This window comes from Cricetulus griseus, chromosome 3 (genome assembly GCF_003668045.3).
Source record: "Cricetulus griseus strain 17A/GY chromosome 3, alternate assembly CriGri-PICRH-1.0, whole genome shotgun sequence".
NCBI classification, from domain to species: Eukaryota; Metazoa; Chordata; class Mammalia; order Rodentia; family Cricetidae; genus Cricetulus; species Cricetulus griseus.
This window is the reverse complement of record NC_048596.1, coordinates 5,590,736-5,604,325: the sequence shown is the minus strand read 5'-3', so window position 1 is coordinate 5,604,325 and position 13,590 is coordinate 5,590,736. Positions and strand designations below refer to the sequence as shown.

The window sequence follows — 13,590 nt, the reverse complement described above, 5'->3', positions numbered from 1 at the left end:
AGTGTGTCCTCATTGAGCATGGTCTTACAGGCACTGTTTGCTTAGCTAGAGAGGTGGCATTGCTAAGAACAGGGACGGTAGGCTCCATATGAGGGTAAGGGCTGAGAAAGTGATATAGGTGCTACTTCTCATCTTCTTGAGGTCCACACTATCATAGAGACCAGGAAGAAACATCGTGAGGGTATCAACTAGGGTGTGGGGTGTAAGACTTGGTATTCCAGCTGGGCCTGGACCTCTTAGAACTTTATTTGTTCTCTTGCTCTGGCTGCCCTTCTCAAGTCTGGGTAAAGCTATGGCTCCCACTTCAGCGTGCCACCTTTCATACCAGGAAGGCCTTGGCCTCCAGAGTTAGAGGTAACTTGACGTTGATAGCAGATAAAAGAATAAAAACACCCATTTACTCAAATTGACCCCAACAACTGTCCTCTCCTTCCCGAACCATCCCAGACTCTTAAAAAACATACACGCCTATGTTGTACCCTCATTTCCTTCCTGGTGTATGATAAAATATACCATATTTCCAACTTCTCAATATTTGATAGCTAGATTTGTTTTCCAAAGATGGGGTCAGGAGAACAAGTTGTCAAGACTTTGTTTTCTCCAGGAAGGACCTTTGGTAGGACGCCATTGGTTCACAACTTGTGTCTTCCCTGACCATATAGGACATTTATGTAGTCAAGTTGGTCTTCATCCCGTATTGCCTTTTCTCCCTGGTTATGGCTGTCTGCCTCCACGTCCATACCTCTTTCTGTAATGGCGGTGGCCAGAGAGAAGAAGGCATAGGGTTTTTGGACTTGTGAGCTAGCAGACTCATTGGCAGGACAGACTGAGCCCCTTGGCGGTCTGTGGGGAGTTACAGAGTGCTTGAATCGAAGGTAGGGACTCCCACACTTATGTGGGAATACACTCGCTTCGATTGGACCCTTGCTTTCTCTCTAAGTTGGGGTATGTGAAGGCCCAGGTGGACATTGTTCCCATATCCTTTGACCTTGGAGATGGTCGCTCCATGTCAGTTAATGCCAATTCTAGTAGGGTGCTTGAGTGACAGAGACTTGCACACTTAAAGAGGGAGAGGCTATGTATATGGCCTGGGCATTTGTCTGTCCTGGCTCTGAGACTTTCTTGTCCAAGACTCATCCTGCCTGACCACACACACAGTTGTGCACGTGTGTGGGCCATGCACAAGCGTGTACCCACTCACACAAACTCACATTTTTGGAAAATTACTGGTAGAAAAGTGTTGCATGTATTTGTATGTTAATGATGCTACCTGGGTTTGGGGAGGAACTGGGCTTGTTTTTAATGATTAAAAAAAAAAGTAGCTTGCCTGGAGGCCAGATTACAGTTGCTTTGCTCCACTGTAAGCTGTTAGAACATAGTTCAATGTAATTAGTTCCCATCTAAGTTACCTCACCGTCTGAGGTGAGAATTGTTGGTGGTGCTTAAAAGTCAGATCAGCGCGACCCATGAAGACCTTCTTCTTCTCTCCAAGGTGATGTTCGTGTGTGTGGATTGTTTTCTTGGTTGGATGGCTGCTATTGTTTTTGTTGGCCTTGATGGTACTCATGTGTATGTAAACTGGCTATTGTTGGCATCTCTGTCAAATGGATTCTTTATTCCTATGAAGATATAACATTTTCTCAGAGACCCCTGAACTACTGGTTTTTTAAAATCTGGGTTTCAGTTTAAGTTTTTCTTCCCCACCTCCACAGCTATATGGACTTGGACAGGCCAACAGATATGCAGAGTGATGGCAGGGTTCATTCCACGATCAAGTTCTGCTCTCCCTTAGGGACTCACGGGTGATCTTTCTATACTTTTCAGTGGAGGAGAAAAGGGGCCTCAGAACCCAACCATATATATTAGGGTTCTGCAGAGACCGAACTAAATGAATGCTATGTAGGGGCATAGAAAGTGATTTGGCGTCAGTAACTGCCCCACACAGTTAGGCTGACAGGTCCAAGGGTCTGAGATTGGCACACAGGACACTCAGGAGGACTGAGGGCAGCATTCTAGTTTAGTCAAAGAACCAAGGACTGGCAGAGGACGGGATGTGATGTCCTTCTGAAGCCTGATACCTAGGAAGGAGAAGTGTTTTAGCCATGCTCAAAGGCAATTAGGCAATTAGAATTCTTTCTCCCATCCAGGGGTTCATTTTCTGGTTTCTGTAGGCCTTCATCTGTGGCTGGAAGGGGCTGACCCATACCTGGGCAGACAGTGTGCTTTACCTAGTACATCTATTCAAAGTTAAACTCATACGAAGGACACCAGAACTTGGCTTATTTATTTATTTATTTATTTATTTATTTATTTATTTATTTATTTATTTATTTGCCTCCGTCCCCCAAAACAGGGTTTCTCTGGTTGTCCTGAAACCAGGCTGACCTCAAACTGAGACATCCTCTTGCCTCTGCCTCCCTAGTGCTAGGATTAAAGGCATGCACCACAACCACTCTCACCTTATTTTTTATTTTTTCTTGTGTCAGGGACTGAGCTGCGGGCCTTGAACATGTTAGGCATATATTGAGTTACATCCAAGCCAAGAATAATGTTTGAACAAATATCTGGACAGCCAGTGCACAGTCCAGTCCAACAAACATGTAAAACTGATTAAAGACACAGAACCAATAGAAGGTACATATAGTACATGTTGTGAATATAATAATAATAAAGTCTTCATATAAAGAATTGGCTTACACAGTTATGAAGGCTGGGACTTTCTGGAGTCAAAAGTAAAGCTTAACCCTTTTTCTCCCCCACTCTGTCCCCTGCCTGGTAGATTGATTCAGATTCTTTTAATAGTGAACAGCTGTTGGCCAATTTCACTCTGATATTATTTTCTGCAAAATGTTTCTGAGTGTTTTAGTGATTTTAGAGCTTTTTTTTTTTTTATAATTGTTGTCCGGCTCCTGTTTTTTGTACTTCCCATTTGTGTGTGTGTGTGCGTGCCTGTGTATGTGTGAGCGCGTGGGTGTTTTCCAGTAAAGCAGTTTGTGTATGGTAACTTGCTGGCCTCCATTCTATCACATGACTTGACTATCAACGTCTTATGGAAGGAGGCAGTGAGGTCACAAGGAAGTATGAGAGCAGAATATGCCAGTACCTCTGGACTTGGTGGGTATTTCCGGCGGCTGTGTACAGATCTGCCTAACACACCTTGTTGTTAGGTGTTAGGCACCTTCTGTCCCCTCCAGCCCGCTTTCCCTATTAGTGTGTTATGTGCTGTAGCCCCTTACTTTTACCTGCCTTCCTGGGAGGACACCTCCTTCAGAAACCCACCCACGTCTAGGCAGTATTTTCAGAAGCCAGGGCCACTGCCAAGGATTTGTGACTCCCACTCCCAGATCCCCATTCCTGATTTGGCCAGAACTGCCGTGGCTTTGCCCAGGACTCTGGAGGACGATGGCAGGACAGTGGGGCAGCTGACTCTACCTGGTGTGTGGCTGGTGGACCATGTGCCACTCCAACCCTGGCACAGGAGGGATCTCACAGGCCTCTGCTTTCTTCTCCACAGAGTGTCTGTCTCTCTTTCTCTCCTACGGTTCCTGAGCTCGGTCTATGATGACCAAGGTGCTCTGCTCCCAGTTTCTTCCTCTCTCTCTGCATCCCTAACACAAGGTAGCCTGAGAAAATGAATGTGCAGAGCTGTAACTGAGATGTCTGGCTCATGTGGCTGGATCCAGGGGCCCACGTTCGAAGAATGTTTCCCAGGAACGCTTTGCTCTGCCATCCTCCAAGTTGACTTCATTGCACAGAAGCTTATTCTCGTCCAGGGAGACCTTTGTCCCTTAATGTCTGTGACTTAGTTTTGAGTTGGCGTCTGTGGTAAGAGGTTGCAGTGTGCAGGGTGGATGCCTACTGAGCAAACCTGTCCATGCCTCAGGCTGGGGAGCAGTGCACTCTACCTCAGCTATCAGCTTCATAGCATAGTCAGGTTGGTGTCTCCTAAATAATTTAAGAAAGGCCACAGAGGACAAAACCCAGCAACTGCTGACTCATCACTCTCAGCACCTGCTTGAGCTTTGCGCTCCTCAGCCACAAAACCCTTCCCTTCCCTGGATTCATGTGTGCGTCCAGGGCTCTCTAAGGCTTCCAATGCCCTAAACTTTTTAAGGAGTTTATAACTCATTCTATTCGGTGAAAATAATAGATGAAGTGGGGAGAGGAGAATCCTTCAAGTTCAAAACTGTTGGCTCATCAAACAGAGGGAATATGACCACCAAGTTTGGCTCTGAGATTCCCTGGCTCCAAAGCATGGGCGATATCTAGGGTTAGTGTGTGTGTGTGTGTGTGTGTGTGTGTGTGTGTGTGTGTGTGCGCGCGTGCGCGCGCGCGCGCACGCATGTGCATGAGAGAAAGAGAGAGAATGAGCTCTATAAGAGGTAGGATAGGTGGTGAGGAGGTATCCATGGAAAATAACGGCAATGTATTTGAAGGCGGCCCTTGCTCATTGTATAGCTTTAGTATTTCTTTCCCAAGCTCCCTTCTCCAGCCACCTGCCCCTAGAAGACTTGCTTTTGTGGCCCTTGCTTTGTTAACCAATAAAGCAAGGAGATAACCACTAAGCCTTTACATTGCTAGGGAACAACTGGAGAGTCCCTTCAAGGGCAGCACTCAGATGAGTGCTGTAGACACTAGATGCCATCTCCTGCACTGAAGCTGGGCTGGTCTTTCAGATGGGCTCACACCTTGCCTCACCCCACTTACCAGTGTGTGCTGTGAAGGCCCTGCTTCCCAGATGGGCACACGGCAGCTCTATGGTAGGAGGCCAGCACTCTTCCTGACCCTTAGCTGCTGTTCCTGGACAGGCCCCAGCTCCTAGCAGTCGTTTGTCCTTTGTCACCTGGGGAGCTCAGTTTGCCTGTGGATGGTTGTAATACCCGAAAGCAACCCAGGACATGTGGAAAAATGGTGTTGTGATTGGTGGCCTTGTAGGCTGCCCCAGGGCTGTGGCTCCCAATCTTTACTTCCAGAATCATCTGTAGGCATCTGGGCTGGGTGAGTTTACTAGTGCATCTTTTGCAATGAACATAAAAAGATACACTTCCCCTTTTCCTTCCCTCCCTCCCGTGTTGGGGATGTAGCTCTTGCATAGCATGTGCAAGACCCTGGGTTCAAACCCCAGGAGCACCAGAAAACCAACCAACCAACAAACTTGAAAAATCTGGAATGGCATTTGTTCTTTTGAAGTAGCCCTTCTTCACACCCCTAAATCCTACCTCTAAGTTCTCTACCTTGTAAATGGAGCTATAACCAATTTCTGACCAAGCTTGTGGGTCTACACAGCGGCCATTTGCTGGTGTTGACTAAGCACAGTCCATCCTGTCCCTCTAGCTGTGTGACCTTGGGCATGCTCCTTAACGTCTCTGAGTCAGTTTCCTCCTCTGGGAAATGGGCAGAACACTCTTACCCCATGTGGTGGTTGTGAGAGCTAATGGAGTAGTCAGCACCACCCTCTCTAGGGGCCCGGATGGAGAAGGCAGCTTTTGGGAGCTGACACATATTGAGTAGACTTTTCTTCATCACACTTCCTGAACACATGGGTGTTCAGCTCCTCATCCATAGAGGGGTCCCGTGTGGTGCTATTGTAATTTCTCTTAGAAGGCTATAGTCTGGGGGAACAAAGGGGTGTTAATTAAGACAGGAGCCCTAACAGCTCAAGCAGTGAATGCAGTCATACATAAGTATGTATGACTGTAAGGTATATATACATATAAAGTACACATGATTGCAAGGTGCAAACCCACAAGGCTTATCGCAATAGACACTTCGGTAAGGTAAGTTAACCAGATGGCTGGTTGCTTAGAGGAAGGAGCAACAGTGTACATTAGGGGATGATGCCGTCATGGCTGGACAAGGTGGGAAGGGACTTAGTAGGAAGGTTGCATGAGGAGGTTGTGTTTGAGATGTCTCCCAGGGATTCCAGCTGCATGGTAGGGAGGCGATGAGAGTCCTGGGCTCCTTTGGGGCACCTAGGGAAACATGGGTTAGGTGGAGAGTCAGGCTGTGGACTGTATGCCTTGGTGACTCAGCTCTCTCCCTGCTAAGCCTCACTCTGTTCCCCTTTCTTCCTGGCAGCAGAGCCCCCTCCCTTGCTGCACTCAGGGACATGCCTGTCAGCACTTCTACCCCCCCTCAGACTTCACTGTCAGCACGCAAGTCTTCAGGGACATGAAAAGCAGCCACTCCTTACACAAGGTTGGGGAGCCCTGGTGTCTGGAGGTAGGTCTCGGAGCACAATGACGGTATGAGATGAGCCAGCCTTGAAATGAAGTCACCCATCCAAAGTTTCCCTCACACGAGGGCAGGGCCCATGCATCCACCTCCATCCCTCAATTCTCCTTGGGTCACTTTCATTTCAGGTGCCATGATGTCTGGCTGTGCTGACCACTGATAGGGAAATCATAGCCATAAAACCACCACTTTACAAGAGGAGGGTGGAGGTGCTGCCAGACTGGATGCGTGATGCCCGCTGGCTCATAAAGGCCACATGACCCAGTGTCACACGCAAGCATGCACGCTATTCCATCAGTCTTGAACCTAGAAAGTAATTCCCTGGGGCTCTTTATGGCTCCCACTGGAAGGGAAGCTATCACCTCAACTTTGCCATTGCTACTAGCAATTAGCAGTCTATAGTATAGATTTTCTTTTCAAACTCAGGGTGCTGAGAAATGCCTCCCACACCACAAGATCCCTGGCTAGCAGAGGCAGGCACAGCCCAATGACTGCTCACAGATGTTGTTCTCCAAGGACAGGAAGCATTGTTAATTTCCTTTAAATAATTCAATGCGATGTCAATACCCCACACGACTCCGTGCTCCAGAGTGACAGCTCTCTTCAAATTAGTAGTCCCAAGAATAAAGAACTTGCAGAACATTCTTTTATCTTCAGGAAAGCAAACATCAATGCAGACTTTCAAAAAAAATTAAAGTAACTCTTAGATTTAGATAGAGGATGATGTTTTGGTTTTCATGAATATTCACAAGCCAATTAGCGGAGTCCTTTTTAAACACCAGTGATTGTGTCCCTACTAGGTGCTGAGTGTGTGCTGTGTGCGGAAGGGTACTTACTGGGTTAGAAAGCAGGGCTTCTCTAGTGGGCAGAATGAACACCTGGAGAGATGTGGAGCATGCACACATATGTCTTATGTCTAGAGAGGGAAATTGTGGGAGAAATCACGTTAAAACCCTTGTTCTGCTTAAGAAACAGTAAACAGCCATTTAGGAGAACCAGAGACACGCAGAAAAACATGTAGACAGCATGTCACACCCAGACCCTGCACTGCCTGCTGATCATCTTGTTTTTGATGACTGTCTTTAGTCCTTCATGTTCCCAAACTTCACAAGCAGTTGGGGTCGTACTGACGCAGTTTTGCATTCTCTCACCCCTGTAAGGACAAGGGATGCTGTCTTTTGTTTCAGCATGTGCTAGGAAAACCTTCCTCGGTGTCCTTGGAATTCCTATGCTCTAACCATTATTCTTCATCCAAGTGGGGATAAAACAGACGGGTGTTCTGGGGGTGTTGCCCCTCTCCTGCTCCGTTGTCTCTGGCATGCCTATAGTTGGACTGTACTTACACTCCATTACCTGGTTCGTGTGTGCGAGTGTGTGTTTAGCTGACTCAGCGTGACAGGGCACTGAGGCCCACACTCTGCAGTGATAGTGACCTTGTTGAAGTTTTTCTTAGGAGATCCTGTCTGGTCAGCTTTTCCTAAGCATAGCAGCTCATTCTGACTCTTGAGGATAAGGCTAGCCCACCATGCCTGGCAGATAAGGCTAGCCCACTGGGTCTGGCAAAAGTAACTCATTAACCTTTGGTCAGAGTTGGGACTTGGATAAAGGAGAACCGGGTACCTGTTTTGATATGAGGAAATGGAAACAGAAAGACACGCTTCCTTGTAGCTCAAGATTTGCAGGAGCCGATTAGAACCCTGGCGCCAGTGACCTTCCACATTTCTTCTGCTTGTCCTCAGGATGGAAAAATAAAAAGTCACATTTCCAGATGAAGGATAAACTCACAGAATGTGAATCGGCTAGGCACAAAAGTGCCAAGTATGAGCAAGTTACCAAACTGCCCTCTGCCTCAGTTTCCCCTAGTCCATGGATAGGCTGTGTAGAAAGCCAGTACAATAGCATGCTCAACAGAGCAAGCACAGGAGACCAGACATGCCTGAGCATCTTTGCAGTGGACTAGTCACTGACGTTCTGCTCAGCTGTGTGTGCTGCAACTCTTTCTTTCCATGCTTTCTGTCCTGCATGGAGAATTACGTTTAACATTGTTAGTACTCTATACTTGTGGAATTTTGGTGGAGTGTGAAAATCCCGACCTGTGGTGTGAGCATTCCAGAAACAGCTCTAGGGAGCTGGATGATTGGCAGTCACCAAACAGTAAGTCCTGAGTCTGTCACCTCTATTGGCAAGGCTCTCGCTCCTCCTGGATGCAATGCCTGGATGTGTAAAAAGCCTGGTAATGGAATACCGGCCAGGCTTGCTCCTCTGGGTACCCAGGGAGATCCTTTGACATTTCACACAGACTTCCTGAGGTCCCGGCACTACTGTAAAGGAGTGCACTACTGTATTAACTCTTTGGATTCCGACAACAGTCATAATAGGCAGCACTGCACACACCCATTGTGCAAATAGAGGTAACTGAGCCAGAGCCATACAGCAGCTTAAGATCACACAACTAGAGAGTGGCTGCCAAAAAAAAAAAAAAATGCTGCTAAGAGCAGACGTGGTTCTGTATTTGCTCTCAGAACCAGAAAGAGGGTGCATTTGATCCTGTTTGCCACCCTACATTCTTGGAAATTGGAGTGTCTCAGTCAGGAGATCTTCATCATCTCTGAGTAACAACACCCATTGTCCTTCTCTCCCTTCCTTGATACTGGGTTTAGGTCCTGACCTTTGCCATCTGCCATCTATCTCTTCCTCTAGGGAATTCAGTAGATAGATGGGTTGAGTAAATATGACTAAGAAAGTCAACACCCACCTGGACAGGCATGAGTCACTTTTTTCTAGTTAGCTAGTCATGTACATTTTAAAACTGGCCACACAAACTCCCAGTATTGGGGCCGTGAATAGTGACAATGGCAGGGTGTGACACAGCATAACTGCCTGCAGATAAGAGAGGGCTTGCCTGTAATTGCTTAGTCACCACCACTGCCACTGAAATGCTTGCAAACAAACTTCTTAAATAGTTCTTTGTCAGGAGCCTCCTCTCATTCCCCATTTCCTTCCTCTTTGGGGGCTCTATGAACTTTCCCCAGTTGGTGTCTGGGGAACTAGTAAGACGGTACACTCACTCTGCCTCCTCAGCTTTTATTTTTACTTTTGGTTGACTTACCCTTTGGCTGGTGGTGAGCCTGTTTTGACTTCATTTTTAGGTGTGTGCTCTCAGAAAGGGCCAACTTAGCGATGTTCCTTACTCCTCAGCTTCGAAACCTACAACCATAAGGGGGAAGGGCAGTTTGGCTCAGTCTGCAAAGCCAGTGTGGAGACAAGGAGGTTGACCAGTTGGACAGGGGAAATGAAACTTTCCCTAGGTTTATTAGACCACAGCCTGTAAGTCTGTGGCTTCTTGTATGTCTGGTTTCTGAAAAGCATGGTAACACAGCTGGCTTTATTTTTGCTTATTCGTCACTTAAAGCAAATAAAGATAATTATTTCATTTCCCAACTTCTTTACTTTTCAGCTATATATGGAAAATGAATGTATATGTTAGAAGGGATGGTGTGTGTGTGTGTGTGTGTGTGTGTGTGTGTGTGTGTGTATGTGTGTGTGCCGATTTGTAAATCTTTGTTATAACTCCAGCTTAACAAGCATCCAGCTACCCCCTCCCCCATAAAAACAAAGTTTACCTCCTAATTAGAAGCAGCCTGAGCAACAACATCAAATGCACCCCCTAAAGTTTGAATTCGGATGAATGTCCCGTGTTCCAAAGCCGAGCTTCAACAGTCACAGGTGGGCTCACACCGCGTATGCTCCCCACTTGTTCTGTGACTCTTAAATATGAAATGCTCTCCCAAGCACATGGGGTGGACTTTTAACTCCTCCAAGCTGTCCATTCTAGAAGTGGGGACCCCCTGCTGTCACTCCCAAGCAAAGGTGACTGTTCTTCAGCTTCACGGCTGCAGGGCACTTGGCAGAGGGTGTATGTTGGAAATACCAGAGAGGGAAATTCTGCAATGGTTTGTATAGCCCCCAAATGTATGGACCGTGGTTTCCTTGTACAACCTAGAATCCCTCTACACAAAAATTCACCATCAATCCCCTCCTCCCTTCTACACCCCTATGACAGGATATGTTCTCACCACTGTGGTCTTCTAGGCTAAATGAATACATGGTCCTTTGTCACTTTGAAGTCCTTCCTGGGTATTTCTCACACCCCAGTGAGGCCGCATCCTAGCAAATGGGTGTATGGTGCAGTCTCCACTCCACTCCTGTGGTACTCGCTGACTATAGGAAGGGGACTGTCCCATTTCCTCTGTCCCGTGTTTATCATTCTTAGACTGAAAGAAAGCTATGTCACTGTGGGCATTCTTGTTGCTTCGAGCACTTGTCTCCTACTCTGTGAACTGGTATATGGGCTAAGAAGTCCCTGTTGTGTGGGGCAGTCACCTATGGAAGATGGCTGGCTCTTCTACCTTGTGAGAAGCCCTTAACTTGGTGTCTGCCTCCCTTTCCCCCTTCTGTGCTAGTCACATGCTTTCTCCACATCCCTGACACTGGGGCCTCTGTGGGTGACAGCTTGTTTCCTCTTTATAGCTCTTTAAGTGAAAGATTTTCATGTGCTAGATTCCATCAAGAGCATCAAGACCCTCCGTTCTCATGACCCCCCCCCCCCGAAATAAAAGCAGTATCTGGGCTCTAACACTGCCTCCCAGTCTCTCTCCCTCTCCCCCCTCTATGATGTATCTCTGGTTCCGGGGCCTTTCCTGGTATCAATCTCTTTAGCGATGTCGGAGAAGTAGACATTTTGGACTTGGACATAGAGAGGAGACATCCCTACTCTGGAACGAGGCTTTCTTTTATATTAAGGGCGTCACTGGTGTGAGCAGAGTGAAGCTCTTACTCGGCACACCTCCTCCTCCCTGTGTCCAGGGAACCTCATTTGAAAGGCATTTATTGTTGGGCAGCTACTAGTTTAGCAAGAGCCTATAAAAGAAGTTTGGTCGTCCTCTGTCCTTCACAAAGACCTTCCTGCCCCTGCCTGGAGAGTCTGTTTCAACCCTGCTTGAATTAAAAAAAAATCAGGTGTGTGTGGAGTGGGGAGTATATGCATGTGTGAGGGGTGTATACCTGTTGGCACATGTGTGCACTCACATGTGTGTACATGTGTGTAAAGAGGCCAGAAATCATCCATGGGTATCTTTTTCAGCTGCTTGCCAGTCTGGTGTTTTAGGGTCTCTCACTGAACCTGGAACTCACTGCTTGTTTACATGATCTGAGAAGAGAGCATCAGGAAATCGCCTGTTCCTGCTACCCAGTGCTGGGATGACCAATGTGCACTGCTTATGCTGAGGTTCTGAGTTCAAGTCCTCAGTCTGGGCTCAAGACATTTTGCTGAGCCGTTTCCCCCATATCTTCATACCCCCTCACTTTGTTTCTAGTTTGGGGGTCATGTGGTAGAATCCACATGACCCTTGATGTAGTCAGGATCAAGTTTTGGTTGCCCTGTTCTGATCCACTGCTGGTCACTGCTAGGGCTGAGAATGAGGAACAAGGTGACTTTTGTACAGCCCAAGTTGATAACTCTATTAAAACACTCTTGGGTGTGTGCTCGTCTGAGTACACGTCTATCTGTCTCTTTGTCTGTGGTGTCACACAGCATGTGATCACTGTCAGCCTCCACTGCTACTGCCACAGAGAGCAAAGTCTTTCTCTGAGGTCTCCCCTCTCCTCTCTCTCTCTCTCTCTCTCTCTCTCTCTCTCTCTCTCTCTCTCTCTCTCTGTGTGTGTGTGTGTGTGTGTGTGTGTGTGTGTGTGTTCTCGTGCAAGTGGAGTTCACAGGACAATATTGGGTGTCATTCCCCTCTCACCTTTTCTTTGTGAAACATGGTCACTTACTGGCCTGGAACTGCTAGGTGAACTTGGCTAGCCTGGGATTCCCAGGGACACTTGTGTCTGTCCTCTCCTCCACTGGGATCACAAATGTGTGTCTCCATGCTTGGCTTTTTTAATGTAGGATTTGGCAATCAAGCCCAGGTCTTAATGCTTGCCGGGCTTTGCCTGCTGAGCCATCCCCCACCCCATACTTTTATTTTGAAGGAGGGTTGATTTGATGCAGTTTTTCATCCGAAAGCTCATTTTTAACGATTGATGTCAGTTTCTTCCCCTCCCCATCTCTAGACCCTCTTGGACACACAGAGGGAATCCCTGCTTTGCCTGTTGGCTTCCTTTACTGCTTTTCTTTGTGAGACACTCTGGCCTGCACACTAGGTTGCTTGGGCCACCTTACAGACTTACGAGAATTCAGGCTAATGCTGATGATGGTGGCATTAGTGAGGGTGACCTGCTACTGCTATCCACAGGGGCAGCAGGGTGGAATGAAACAAATTTGGAACCTTCTATGTTGAATTATCTGTTGTTTTGCAAATGCCAGGATAGATGACCAAGATTTGGGCATGGTGTCCTCAGTGAAGATAGAGCATGATCTGTAGATTTGTTGACCTAACCCTGGTTCTCTCGGGCTGTCTCACTTGTCCCATTAGCTCAATGAAAGGAAGAGCTGGGAGACCAGATCTCTGGAGTTGCTTGCAGTGTTTGTGCGTCCCCACCTAGGTTCTCCAACAAGCTGATTTCATGCCTGGGGGGACTTAGCTGTTGCTTCCCCAGTTGTTTGGAGGTTATGCTTTCTAGGGGTGGCATGGAAGGCGGGGTAGCCTGTGCGTGCCCCGTCCTATTGGGAAATGATGAGAGGTGACCTGAAAAGCCCTCGGCTGGAGTGTCACACTCAAGTGAACCGAAGATGATGCATTTGGCTAGGGAAGGTAACAGCAATCACACACATGTAAATGCTTGTGCAATCTAATTCCTGTCTTGGTAATTACTTGGAGACCCGCCATTGCAGCCAACTGAGAAGAAGGATGAGCAGTGACCCAGGCAGGAAGCAGAGATTGGAAGGGAGGAGGAGAAGGGCACCCAGAACAAGTTGTAGCTTTTCTGTCTCTGAAAACCCCTTTAGAAGCAGGGAGAGGCACAATGGTCGTCTTCCATGCTCACCACTCAGCTTTCACGGGTCCCCAGCCCTTGTAGGGTAGGGTTGGTTTGATATTGATACTCCCCCTATTCTCTATGGACACCTGCCATCTTGAGATGGGTGGCATGCAACTGTAGTCCCAGTTGGAAGGCCACTTGCGCTCAGAGTTCAAGGGCAGCACTGGGAACATAGCAAGATCCCACCTCTTAAAACTCTCAGACAGCGGCCTGGTAGTCACTGCTCTTTTCAACACCTATTCTTGCTTCCCCTTAACAGCTCCCCCAGGACACAAATATCCAGTTATAACTTTGCACATAAATGAAGCAATGGGTAACATTTACTGTGTGCTTATCCTATATCCCAGGCTTTGTTTCAAAGTCCCTTTCTGTATA

The 13,590-nt window shown here is 47.4% G+C and overlaps 1 protein-coding gene and 1 long non-coding RNA gene across 45 annotated transcripts in view; one reads left to right on the top strand and one right to left on the bottom strand.

The window, feature by feature from the left end:
- Tcf7l2 (transcription factor 7 like 2) overlaps positions 1–13,590 on the top strand; it is a 188,354-nt gene that overhangs the window by 113,910 nt on the left and 60,854 nt on the right. For 15 of the 44 annotated variants that reach the window (XM_027406954.2, XM_027406959.2, XM_027406956.2 and 12 more), the window contains one exon: positions 6,079–6,222. The exons of 27 other annotated variants lie outside the window; for them this stretch is intronic. In XM_027406954.2, the coding sequence (XP_027262755.1) occupies positions 6,079–6,222 (144 nt within the window). The remainder of the gene's footprint in view (positions 1–6,078; positions 6,223–13,590) is intronic. 2 more of the 44 variants (XM_027406953.2, XM_027406981.2) reach the window with 1 other exon arrangement.
- Positions 5,081–9,513, bottom strand: LOC118237782. Its single transcript, XR_004768930.1, has 3 exons — positions 9,344–9,513; positions 7,071–7,150; positions 5,081–5,972 (listed from the first exon to the last, which is right to left on the bottom strand). It is a non-coding gene; the product is annotated as an uncharacterized LOC118237782 (long non-coding RNA).